Genomic DNA, 13,264 nt, shown 5'->3' with positions numbered 1-13,264 from the left:
GGGGCCCTGAGGAGGGGGATAGTGTGATGAACCATGGGCCTTGTAGTCCTGCTCAGGACATTGTAATCCCTGATGAAGATGAAAACTTGGGTTTTTTACCTTCCCAGTCTGAACTGGATTCCTCTCAGCCAGATCCTTCCCAGGCAGATCTGGAAACCTTGCACCTGCAAGAAAGTTGTGCCCCAGAAGTATGTCAAACAACCCCAGAGCCTACTTCTCCCGTGTTCTTGCGCCGGGAGTTTTGTAAACAACAGAGAAGTTTGGATTCAGCTTCGCGCAGGAGTGCGAGGATAGCAGCTAAGAATGTTGCCAATTAACATTGGTTCTCGTGAGAATCTTTAAGGAGTTTAACATCTGGTCTCAGAGTTTAGCTTTCGTTTCTGATTCCCAGAGAACCGCTTTGGTGAGAAAGTTGGACTCTATATAGGTGTTTTGCCCGCGTAGCAACTTCGCGGAGTCAATTCGTCAGCCTGCGGAGCGAGTTGTGTTTGGACAGCGCGCTCCGATTCAAGCCTCGCTTCAGCTCAAGCCTTGCCTTGCTATCCAGCCTTCGCCTTGCTTCCCAGCCTTGTTTACCTACGGACTTTGCCTTGTTTCCCAGGACTAATCCTTGCCTTGTTTCACGGATTTTACCAAGTTATTCCACGGACCTTGTTCTTGTTCTTAGTTACCTTGTTCCACGTTCAAGCCTTGTTTCAAGTATCAAGTTATTTCCTAGCCACGCTCAAGTTTTATGGACTAAAGGACCTTGTCATCTCCCCTCACTTTGCTTGGCAAAGTGAGTGTTTCGGTTATTGGATTACAACTTTGGACCTTAATATTTCTTATTGGACATTGCTTTTTTGGACTAATTCTGACCTTTCCTGAAGGGTCTAATTCTGGACTATTTTCTACACTTGTTTTTATTAACTTTATATATTCCTTCAATAAAGATATTAGTTAGATTCTGGCCTCTGTGTATGGTTATTGGTGCCTCTGCCGCCTGGGCCGTGACACTATCTATCTATTTGTGGAATAATGTCCAGGGTGGAAGACAGAACTCTTTGTCTGTTTGAAGCAATGATTAGCACTGGGTCGCCATGAAGTTTGCTAAGTTAACCACTGAGGGTATTTGCATAGAGGTATCCTTATTTTTGTTGCCTGGAGGCATCCTCTGTTTGGGGGGTGTTAACTGCCACTTGATTGTTTGCTGTCTGGAAGTCCCCTGTTTTCTGAGTGTTGTTCTTTATTTACTGTCTTGATTCTGGTGGTTTCCTCATTTCTGTTGAAAATGTCCACATGCTTGTAGATTTCAATGGCTTCTCTATGTAGTCTGACATGGTGGTTGTCAGAGTGGTTCAACATTTCTGTGTTCTCAAATAATATTCTGTGTCTACGTTGGTTCATCATGCGTTCTGCTATAGCTGACTTATCTGGTTGAATCAGAATGCACTAATCTTCTGTGTCCTTTGATTCGTGTCTGGGCAATGCTGCCATGTGTGATGTGTCAGCGGGGATGATGGGTAGCAGAGTGAAATCCAAAAAATTCACCATCCCGGTTCACCTCCTTCTCTCCAGACTGTCTCCCGGTGTGAAAAACAGCACTGGACAAACAAACTCCAGCAGATGAGGGTTCGGTTGGAAATCCAACGGTAATCAATCTTTATTTACAAGACTATATACAAAACAGAGTAAATCAGTCCTTCCTCCATGAGTGCTTGCAGAAGCGACTCATGCACACACAGCACACTGCTCTACGCTGCTCTCCGCTCTGTTCTCTACTCAGGAAACTCCTCTGCATTCCACAAGAACAAGAAAGAAAGTCCCGGTCAAAACAAACTTGACCCCATTGGTCCTGTGATACATCAATCATAGCAGACTCTCATTAACTCCATAATTGCTGAAATGCCTTGCCGAAAAACAAACACATAAGGCATTTCTAATAACCCAGATTGATTTTAACATTTCACAATACACAATACCCTGACATGATGGTCCCAATGTAGACTTGTCCACAGCTGCATGGAATATGGTAGACTCCTGCAGGCATGGGCAAACTTCGGCCCTTCAGGTGTTTTGCTGTCAGGAACTGTAGGAGTTGAAGTCCAAAACACCTGGAAGGCCGAAGTTTGCCCATTCCTGGTTTAGAGAACCCCTCTTATCCTTTGCTGATTGTGGCATTTGTTCAATCTGTATTGATCTTCCTACAAAACTGTGTAAGGGCTCCAGTCATTGACAGCTGGGAGGGGTCTCTCCTGGTCAAAGGGAACCTACTTTCAGGAGGTTCTCGTTTATAGGCAGTCATTCTTCAGGTGTAAAGAGTAGTGACACCCCCCCCCCCCATTAATTCACACTAAGCATGACATATGGCTAGAACTGTGTCCATTCCTTTCCTTTCAGGGAAGTGAGCAGGGGAGGGGGTGTGTCATCTCTCTTTACACTTGAAGAATGACGGCCTGAAAAGGAGAGCCTCATGGAAGTGCCATAAAACCTAACTTTTCATACAGGAACTAGCTGTGTCCGGCCACGCGTTGCTGTGGTAAAGTATGGTGGTATGGGAAATAAAGTATTGAGGAATTGGTGGTAGTTAAGGTAAAGGGTAAACGTTTTCCCCTGACATTAAGTCCAGTCATGTCTGACTCTGGGGGTTGCTGCTCATCTCCATTTCTAAGCCAAAGAGCCGGCGTTGTCCGTAGACTCCTCCAAGGTCATGTGGGATGACTGCATGGAGTGGCGTTACCTTCCCACCGGAGCAGTACCTATTGATGCATTTGCATGTTTTTGAACTTAGCTGGCCCTGATTGTTTCCTTTGTGGAATTTCCAATTTTCCTGCTTTCAGACTGTTGGTCTTTATTTACTGTCCTGGTTTTAGAGATTATATTGTTCTGCATTATTCTATCCCAGTAATTATTTCATATTAAAGTAGAATCTCACTTATCCAACATTCGCTTATACAATGTTCTGGATTATCCAACGCAGTCTCCCTTTTCGTAATCAATGTTTTTGTAGTCGGTGTTTTAAATTCATTGTTGATATTTTAGTGGTAAATTTGTAAATACAGTACAGTCGAGTCTCACTTATCCAACATAAACGGGCTGGCAGAATGTTGGATAAGCGAATATTTTGGATAATAAGGAGGCATTAAGGAAAAGCCTATTAAACATTAAATTAGGTTATGATTTTAGAAATGAAGCACCAAAACATTATGTTAGACAACAAATTTGGCAGAAAAAGTAGTTCAATACACAGTAATGCTATGTAGTAATTGCTGTATTTATGAATTTAGCACCAAAATATCACGATACATTGAAAACATTGACTACAAAAATGCTTTGGATAATCCAGAACGTTGGATAAGCAAGTGTTGGATAAGTGAAACACTACTGTAATTACTACATAGCATTACTGCACCTGGAACTACTTTTTCTGTCAAATTTGTTGTATAATATGATGTTTTGGTGCTTAATTTGTATAACGATGACCTAATTTGATGTTTAATTGGCTTTTCCTGAATCTCTTCTTATTATCCAATTGGATAAAAACAATTAGGACTTTATTTTTCTTTTCTTTTTGTTGTATCAACCTAGAGGCGTGGATGATGGGTTGTGTTGTCAAATTTCAAGGTTGGGATACCTGTAGTTTTGTTGTTTTGTCCGGTGCCCGAATTCCATCACTCTTTTATATATATAGATGTTATGGGGAAATGTAAATACACAAATAAAGCCCTCCAAAGCAGTGTGCATTTATCTTGAAGCAGACTTTCCACACTCCAAGCATTTAAATGGCTTCTCCCCGGTATGAATTGCTTCATGGTGAGTCAGGTTTGCCTTCTGAATGAAGCTCTTCCCACACTCCAAGCATTTAAATGGCTTCTCCCCAGTATGAATAGCTTGATGACGGGTGAGGCCTTTCTTATGAGTGAAACTCTTTCCACACTCCAAGCATTTAAATGGCTTCTCTTCAGTATGAATTGCTTCATGACGAGTCAGGTTTGTCTTCTGAATGAAGCTCTTCCCACACTCCAAGCATGAAAATGGCTTCTCCCCAGTATGAGTAGCTTGATGACAGTTGAGGCCTTTCTTATGAGTGAAACTCTTTCCACACTCCAAGCATTTAAATGGCTTCTCCCCAGTATGAATAGCTTGATGGCAGATGAGGCCTTTCTTATGAATGAAACTCTTTCCACACTCCAAACATTTAAATGGCTTCTCCCCAGTATGAATAGCTTGATGAGAAGTGAGGCTTGCCTTCTGAAAGAAGCCCTTCCCACACTCCAAGCATTTGAATGGCTTCTCTCCAGTATGAGTAGCTTGATGGTTAGTGAGACTTACCTTCTGAAAGAAGCCCTTCCCACACTCCAAGCATTTAAATGGCTTCTCCCCAGTATGAGTAGCTTGATGAGAAGTGAGGCTTACCTTCTGAACGAAGCCCTTTCCACACTCCAAGCATTTGAATGGCTTTTCCCCAGAGTGGATTCTTTGATGTTGTTTGAGGGCTGTCTTCCATGCAAAGCCCTTTCCACACTCCAAGCATTTTAATGGCTTCACCCCAGTATGAGTAGCTTGATGAGAAGTGAGGAGTTTCTTCTGAGTGAAACTCTTTCCACACTCCAAACATTTGAATGGCTTCTCTCCAGTATGAGTAGCTTGATGAGAAGTGAGGCTTACCTTCTGAAAGAAGCCCTTCCCACACTCCAAGCATTTGAATGGCTTCTCTCCAGTATGAGTAGCTTGATGAGAAGTGAGGCTTACCTTCTGAAAGAAGCCCTTCCCACACTCCAAGCATTTAAATGGCTTCTCCCCAGTATGAGTAGCTTGATGAGAAGTGAGGCTTACCTTCTGAACGAAGCCCTTTCCACACTCCAAGCATTTGAATGGCTTTTCCCCAGAGTGGATTCTTTGATGTTGTTTGAGGGCTGTCTTCCATGCAAAGCCCTTTCCACACTCCAAGCATTTAAATGGCTTCTCCCCAGTATGAGTAGCTTGATGAGAAGTGAGGCCTCTCTTATGAGTGAAACTCTTTCCACACTCCAAGCATTTAAATGGCTTCTCCCCCGTATGGGTAGCTTGATGGTAGGTGAGACCTGTCTTCTGAGTGAAACTCTTTCCACACTCCAAGCATTTAAATGGCTTCTCCCCAGTATGAGTAGCTTGATGATAGGTGAGATCTATCTTCTGAATGAAGCCCTTTCCACACTCCAAACATTTGAATTTTCTCTCTCCCGTGTGCACTGCTTGATGACGAGCAAAGCTTTTCTTATGACTTAAACATTTTCCGCACTCCAAGCACTTAAAGGGTTTCCTCTTAGCGTACGTTTCTTGCTGACCAGAAAGGCACAGGTCCTGGTTCTCTCCACAGTCCAGGTATTGAGATGATTCCCCTTCTCTGAGAGTTGCTTGACAATAAAGAAAATGAGAAGACATATTTAAAAAAAACAAAATCTTAATGGCCATCATTCAAGCGCTCACCAGAAATTTGGGTAATCAATCCCATTCCTGAAATTCTCTTACTTCAAGAGTTTCCTTCTTAAAATCTCAAAATCTACTTTCTTGTAACTTTCAACTATCAGACCTGAATGTACCCTCTTTAGCAAGACTAAATGCTAACTTCCAGGGGTAGGAAACCGTAAAATAATGTAGAAGATACCACTTCCCCCAAGGCTCGGATGGGTGAAACCACAGATATGAATAACATACAGGGCACGTGCTATAGTTAACCATGGATCTGATGTACTGTGAAAAAGAGAGTGCCTATTTCTGCATTTTTGGAAAAGGTATTTCTAATAACAAATTACAAACAAGCAGTTCTTGCTGACCCAGAAGCAAGATTATATTTTGGATTTTTGTTGTTGCATGATTGCTAATAGATAATCATTAGGGGGAAAAAGTGTACAACCTCTCAACTGGAGTGGTTTGAAAATAGTTTCTTAGAAACTTTTTTGTTGGAAATAGCAACCTTCTACAAGCCTCCTATACTAGTTATTTGTTATGTATGTAATTAAGATTGCTTATTATATTGGTATGCAGTTTTCCCCTTAACTCTTATGTTGTTTGAGGTTGTGGGAGGGATATAGACCATGTGACCTGATTTGGACTATTCAAACTGAGACTCCATTTTAGAAGCCAGTATGCTTCAGTTTGAGTTAGTATGTAGTTGAGTACAGTAGGCTGCAGAGCAGGCCCGGCCCAACACGGCACGCTGGCCACGCTCCCACGTTGGGCGCCACCTTCCCTGGGGCGCTGTTGAGCCCCTGGGAGGCGGGGCCACACCTGGCGGAGGCGGGGCCGTGTGATGCGGAGGCGTGGCCAGGTCTGGACCCGCCTCCCTTGGGGCGCATCATGGCGCAGCCAGGCTGCGTGTCGTGGCAGTCTTTCCAGGCCGCAGTCTTCATCGCGGCCTGGAAGGACTCCCGCCTCACGCAGCCTGGCCGCCCAGCCAGGGCGCACCCCGTGGGAGGTGGGACCGGCCACGCCTCCCACAGTGCACGCCCGCTGCAGTAGGAGTCCTTTCAGGTGGCCACCCGGCATGGGAGGCGGGGTTAGGGCACGGAAGGCGGGGCCAGTCCTGGCCACGCCTCCTGCGGCGCAGGGGAGGGGGGCGCAAAAAATATTTGCGTACCCCTTTAAATTTCCTCGAGCCGGTCCTGCTGCAGAGTAGTCAGTTTATACTGAGTCAGTGTTCAGTAATGCTTATATTGTGCTATGCTAATAATATATTGTATGTACATTTGATTTGTAAGCCGCTCTGAGTCCCCTTCAGGGTGAGAAAAGCGGGATATAAATGTAGTAAATAAATAAATAAATAATGTATTAGAAGAGGGTGTTAGTCTGTACGCACCAGAGAAGAGACTGAAACAGAATGCTTAAAGAACGAACTGTTTAAACTCTGAACCAATAAGCAATGTACCTATATGCCAAATAAATGAAGTTTGTAAGTAAATCAACTATGTTAACTTTTAACAAAGACTACTTATTTTTGGTCTCTTGAGAGCATGATTTACAAGCAATATATTTTTATGGGAGAAATAACTGAAATAACACTTCTGAAGATCTGCTATATGTTTTATGCATTGGTGTATCTTTGCTCCTAATTGTTCAAAGAGATAACCAGGGATATCAGTCTAACAACTGAGAAACCTAAATAGCCTTCCATGAACACTAGAGGATATTTACCACTAAGGAGAAGATTGACTCAAGCGAGTTTTTAACTCTTTTCAATAAGATCATATTTTATGATTATTCCAAATAGTGTGAATGCCAATTAATCTCCAAAAAGGGCCACGCTTCCAAATGGCTATAAAGATTCTGGTTTTACAATGGTTATGATCTCAATTTGCATAATTTGCAAAAGGTTATACCCTTCAAAAGTTGATTCCCTGCTGGGTGACCTTGGGCAAGTCACACAATCTCAGCCTCAGAAAACCCTGTGATAGATTTCTTCAAGGCTAGCCATAAAATGGAAATGGCAAGAACAATGGAAAAACGACACCAGCTGTATAAAATGATAGAAACAACCAGTTTCTTTCCAACCTGTTTCAACACTGTGTTGATTTCACAAATGACACCTGGGAGTTTCTGCTCCCCTCCACATCATGTTGGAGCTATAGGGAGATGCTATAGCTGACTGGCAATTTTAATGTTATTTCATCCTGCTGTGAACCTATCCCAAACCTGGTGAGTTCTTTGCCCTTCTCCCTTTTCAAGTGACATTATGTGACAATGTCATTTTGTGACTAATACTTTCTTATAAAAGAACGAGCCTTACTTAGAGAGGACACCGTTTCCAAATTTTCCTTCATGACTTGTTGATGCAAGGCCCTTTGGTCCGGATCCAGCAGGGCCCACTCCTCCTCACTGAAAGACACGGCCACCTCTTGGAAGGTCACCTGGACAAAGAAAGATTCCTGGTAAGCAGGAAACGCTGGCCCCAGCCAGAAAAACAGTTGCTTCTGGTAGCCGATACAGATGTCAATCTTTACACAGGGACTTTGCTGCAGGCATCTTGGGTGGAAAGAGGGGAGAATAGCAGTGTGAAGAGGAGACCGGAAGCCTGAGCCCTTCTTGGCCCATCAGGGATTCTCTCACCTACCTGATCTGGTGGCACAGAATGTGTTCTGCGTTCATCAAAAGAAAGAGGGAAACCAGTATGTGTTGGTTCTGATTCACCTCCTGTAGGAATAGAGAAGGCAAGGGTATTTTATTGGCCATGGTCTCCATTTATGGTGGTATCATCTTCCTAATGATAAGAGTGGTTCAACAGTTGAATATGCTGCAACCTCAGAGTGTGGTGGAATCTCTTTCTCTGGAGGCTTTTAAACAGAGGCTGGATGGCCATCCATTAGGAGTGCATGGAGGGGAACTGCGACTGGATGTCCCTATTGGTTTCTTCCAACTCTAGGAATCAGTTTATGATTCTATGATTCAGTCTTGGAAGGCACAGCCCTGAGATGGCACGACCTGAAGAAGGCTGGGGGTGAGAAGGTGTTGTTGTTATTGTTGTTAAGTGCCTTCAGACCAATTTTGAAAGGAGCCACCAGTGGCGTAGTGGACTAAAGCCTTGTGACTTGAAGGTTGGGTTGCTGACCTGAAAGCTGCCAGGTTCGAATCGCACCCAGGGAGAGCGCAGATGAGCTCCCTCTATCAGCTCCAGCTCCATGCGGGGACATGAGAGAAGCCTCCCACAAGGATGGTAAAAACATCAAAATATCCAGGCATTCCCTGGGCAACTTCCTTGAAGACGGCCAATTCTCTCACTCCAGAAGCGACACAAGTTGCTCCTGACATGAAAAAAAATATTTTTTTTTGAGATTCTATGAATGAGGGACCTCCAAGCCAGGTCTGCTCAGGTCGTGGCGATTCAGGACAGCCGTGGCTTCCTACGGGGAGTCCACCCTCTGTAATTCAATCTCTCTCTTTTCCTGCTGCCTTCTCTCTAACACTTATTGTATTTTCTAGTGAGCCCTATGTAATTGTGATATGGCCACATTATATCAACGTCATTACAATGATCTTGGCCTCTAGGAGGAATTAAAGTTTGATTTTCTCTAGGGCCCATGTGTTTTCCTTTTTAGTTGATGGCATCCACAAACTCTCCTCTAGCACAGAGAAAAGGGTATTTTGTGGTCTTTAATTCATTACTCAAAGCCACTTTGAGAGCAACTGACCTCAGCAGCAAACTCAGGCCTGGATACTTCAGCCATTGTATACACTCTGATTCCCATTGGATTCTTTGAGGAATTTATTCCCCCTCCCCTATGCTTTTCTGGTGGATATTGGTGGGGATAAAATTGTACCTATTGCATCTGGCACTTAAAATAGGTTCTCACCATGGGAATAGCATAGCAATATGTATAGCAATAAGACATCCTTTCAACATATTCTCCTCTTAACCTGCTCTTCTCCAGGCCAACCATACCCGGTTCCCTAAGCTGCCCCTTGTAGGGATTCATCATATCCAGAGCTTTGTGGTTCAAATGTTCATTGAGCCACAAAGACTCAAAAGGAGTGGAGTCAACCCATCCTGTGAGGGAATATGAAATAAGCTCCTTATTAGATGAGTTTACTGAAAAGGGAGTTGCCATGACAACGGCTGGTTGGCTGAGCCAGCCGCATTCTGATTGGTTGATGTCTCTAGCTCAGCAGAGGGAGACCAACGGTTTTTCCCAACTGACGTTTGAGAGAGAGAGAGTTCAGTTGGTCCTCTTGGCACTGACAGGAATTGTGTTGTCAGAAATATAATGGCTGTTTTGCTCCCTAAAATTTGACTATTTGAAAAGGAATTTCATATTTAAAGGAACTGTAACACATTGCCGCCCTGTATATATATTTGAACTTTTAAACTAGAATAATGACATTGTTATTCTTTTACTCAAGCCTAAAGTGACAAGCAGAGTTGATATTTATTTTAAAACTGCGATAAAGCTGCCATTTGCATATTTAATTTAATTTACACAAACTATCACAATCCAAGTGTCTCTTGGTATTTACTTGTGGAGATGGGAGGTTCTCTTTGCCCTGCGCAATCCAGCATCCGGCTGCAGGTGGAGGGAGGCCTTTCCAACACAGTGGCCGCTTCTGCACACAAGTCCACAGCCTGTAAATACACCAAAGAGACACAAATGCAAATTATCAGATAATAAGGAAAAGAGGCGAGGGAGGGCTCTGGAGTCTGGCTTCCTTCACAATAAGCCTCCTTGAGAATGTGGGGAGAAGATTCTCTCACCTGTTGCTCCTTCTCCGTCTCCTCTTCTGCCTGACTCAGGAGGAATCCTTCAGCCAAAGCCACGGCCTGGGAACTGGTCTCTGCCCCACATTCCCTCACCCAGCGCTCCATCTCCGCAGGAAGGACGGCCAGGAACTGCTCCAGGAGCACCAGGTCCAGCATCTCCGCCTTTGTATGTTCCTCAGGCTTCAGCCACAGGCGGCAGAGAGAGTGGAGGCGGCTGCACACCTCTCGGGGCCCCAAAGTCTCCTTGAAGTTGAACTGCCTGAAGCTCTGGCTTGGCGCTGCCTCTGAAGGTGGGCTGTCTCCCCGCAGCCCCTTCCCCACAAGGCCTCCTTCCCAGAACTGCCCTCCATTCCCAGCAGGAAAGGCAGGAGGGTCCGTGCTTGGCTCAGGGTCTAAGGCTTCTTGCTTTCCCACCTGCCCTGTGTCCTTGCAGCCAGGCTCCAGCCTGGGCAGAAGAGCCATCTCCCTCTTGGGAAGGCACACTCTCTCCTCCTCCACAAGCCTTGCAAGGCTCACCCAGTCACTCCTCCTCCTCCAGGAAGATTCCCACATGGCCAGAAGAGGAGGGACCTCGCCTGCAGGAGGCTTAGCATTGGCCATTGACTTCCCCCCTAGGAATCCACTCCTTTGCTTTAACTCTTTGGAAGCCACAGAGCAAAACCTCCCTCTGAAAGACATGGGGAGATGCTGCTTTGGAGGCATTTTCCCAAGATTCGAGAGAATGTTCGGATAACTTAAAGCAGCAGTTCCCAAACTGAGGTCCTTGTCAGAAATATTAAATATTAACTGGGTTTTTTATTACAAAAGTGTGACTCAAGCACCAAAAGAGTGAGTAGGCTGAAGCCTGTTAGAGGTAGTTTGTCTCAGTGAGGGAACTCCTCCGTCAGTGTGAGGTAAACCTCAGTCTGAGAGAAGCCTCGTGTTTAAAGCCCCCGCGTGTGAAGGCCGCTGCATGTAAAGGTACTATATGTTTGCTTATTTGTGTTATTTGAACTTTGTTATTGTAAATAGTGCAACTACAGTAGATTCTCGCTTATCCAATCTTCGCTTATCCAACTTTCTGTATCATTCAACGCAGTCTGCCTCCTGCCCGGATACACAGTTGTTTCTCTAGACAGCAACACACAGTGGGCCAACATGCATAACAACAACACAAATAAAACCACACTCCCAAACTTGTTGTAAAACATGATGTTTTGGTGCTTATGCCTCCCCAGTTATTGATCTGGCTACCGCCTTTTGTACTGATTGGAGCTTCCGGGCCGTCTTCAAAGGCAGCCCCACGTAGAGCGCGTTGCAGTAATCCAAACGGGATGTAACCAGAGCGTGGACCACCGTGGCCAAGTCAGACCTTCCAAGGAATGGGAGCAGCTGACGCACAAGTCTTAGTTGTGCGAATGCTCCCCTGACCACCGCTGAAACTTGGGGCTCCAGGCTCAGCAATGAGTCCAGAACACCCAGACTGCGAACCTGTGTTTCAGGGGGAGTGCAACCCCATCCAACACAGGCTGTAACCCTATTCCCTGTTCAGCCTTGCAACTGACCAGGAGGACCTCCGTCTTGTCTGGATTGAGTTTCAATTTGTTCGCCCTCATCCAGTCTGACACAGTGGCCAGACACCAGTTCAGGACCTGGACAGCCTCCTTAGTGACACGTGGGAAGGAGTGACAGAGCTGGACATCATCTGCGTACAGATGACACCGCACCCCGAAACTTGAAGGTTGGTTCATCATGCATTCTGCTATAGCTGACCTCTCTGGTTGAATCAGACTGCACTGGCCTTTCGTGTTCTTTGATTCGTGTCTGGGCAATGCTGCTGCTTTGGTGGCCCCTGTGTAGATTTGTCCACAGCTGCATGGAATATGGTAGACTCTTGCAGTGGTTAGATCAGGCATGGGCAAACTTTGGCCCTTCAGGTGTTTTGCTGTTAGAGGAGTTGTGATAATTGAAGTGCAAAACACTTGGAGGGCCAAAGGTTGCCCATGCCTGGTTTAGAGAACCCCTCTTATCCTTTGCCGACTTGTGGCATTTATTGAATTTTCTTGGTGGGTCTGTACTGACCTTCCCACAAAACCGTGCAAGGGCTTCAGTGAAGGGTCTCTCCTGGTCAAAAGGAATCTACTTCCACGAGGCTCTCATCTTCAAGCAGTCATTCATGAAGTGTAAAGAGTGGTGAACCAATTATATCACACTAAGGATATCATATGGCTGGAATTGTATCCATTCTTTTTTATTTGGGAAAGTGGGCTGGGCTGGGGGGGAAATGTCATCATTCTCTACACCTGAAGAATGTCATCTTGAAGAGGAGAACCTCTGGAAGTGCCATAAAACCGAACCTGTCAGGAATGTTATGGGGAAATGTAAATACACAGATAAAGTCTTCCAAAGCAGTGTACATTTACTTTGAAGCAGAACAATTACAACTTCTATCCAGTGAGTACATTGGCCTAAACTGCAAGCCTCCTCCTCCTCCTCCAAATTTCAACAAGTAATATGGTGAAGAATTGCAGTTTCATCCAGATTTGGGTAAGAATACATCCATCATGCATTAGCCTTTTCTTCTAACATGGCTTGAATTACTCATTGATTAAGGTGAAGTTAACTCTACTGCCTGGTTGTTTTGTATTATTTTATTATTTGGATGGCCCAGCAATCATCTGAGGATTCAAAAGAGGAGCACATCAGTTGTAAAAAAAATCAGTTGTATCATGGTTGAGCAGGGAGAGTAATGGAGAAGGTTCTGGATGTCAGGATCGCCGTCATAGCCTCGGTCTGCCTGCTTTGGTTCCCTGTCATAAAGAAGGCTGGGAGGAAAGCTATGTACAGTTGGGGAAGGTAGTGTATATAAGACATCTGTTTTGTGGCGGAAATTGAAACTTTAGTTAACAGGCTGTGGGAACAGTGTTTGGCCACTTGGGGGCGGACGGGAGTTGGGGCTGATATATACAGGAGGTTTGAGCGGGAAACGTTTAGAACTGTCTTTTTAGGATTGTGGAAAGAAGGAATAAAACGAAAACACTCATCTTTTTCTCTTTTTCTTCTTTATTATATCTATCA

At 44.7% G+C, this 13,264-nt stretch overlaps 1 protein-coding gene across 1 annotated transcript; it reads right to left on the bottom strand.

The window, feature by feature from the left end:
* Positions 1–1,612: 1,612 nt before the first annotated feature.
* Positions 1,613–10,877, bottom strand: LOC100558295 (oocyte zinc finger protein XlCOF6). The gene is made up of 5 exons (XM_016996369.2): positions 10,202–10,877; positions 9,967–10,072; positions 8,069–8,148; positions 7,745–7,865; positions 1,613–5,375 (listed from the first exon to the last, which is right to left on the bottom strand). The coding sequence occupies exons 1-5, from the start codon at positions 10,805–10,807 to the stop codon at positions 3,724–3,726; spliced, it is 2,565 nt and encodes an 854-aa protein (XP_016851858.2). The 5' UTR covers positions 10,808–10,877; the 3' UTR covers positions 1,613–3,723.
* Positions 10,878–13,264: the final 2,387 nt, after the last annotated feature.

This window comes from Anolis carolinensis, chromosome 2, assembly GCF_035594765.1.
Source record: "Anolis carolinensis isolate JA03-04 chromosome 2, rAnoCar3.1.pri, whole genome shotgun sequence".
NCBI lineage: Eukaryota > Metazoa > Chordata > Lepidosauria > Squamata > Dactyloidae > Anolis > Anolis carolinensis.
The sequence above is the reverse complement of the archived record's forward strand: the minus strand, read 5'-3'. Positions and strand labels throughout refer to the sequence as shown.

What these genes read in the sequence shown, in the direction of transcription:
- LOC100558295 (XM_016996369.2), bottom strand. Translation starts at nt 10,807, where the DNA reads ATGGCCAATGCTAAGCCTCCTGCAGGCGAGGTCCCTCCTCTTCTGGCC. An exon ending in AGAACCTCCCATCTCCACAA is followed by an intron (nt 8,149 to 9,966) that starts GTAAATACCAAG and finishes CTATTCCTACAG; the next exon opens with GAGGTGAATCAGAACCAACA. An exon ending in ATTCTGTGCCACCAGATCAG is followed by an intron (nt 7,866 to 8,068) that starts GTAGGTGAGAGA and finishes TTCTTTGTCCAG; the next exon opens with GTGACCTTCCAAGAGGTGGC.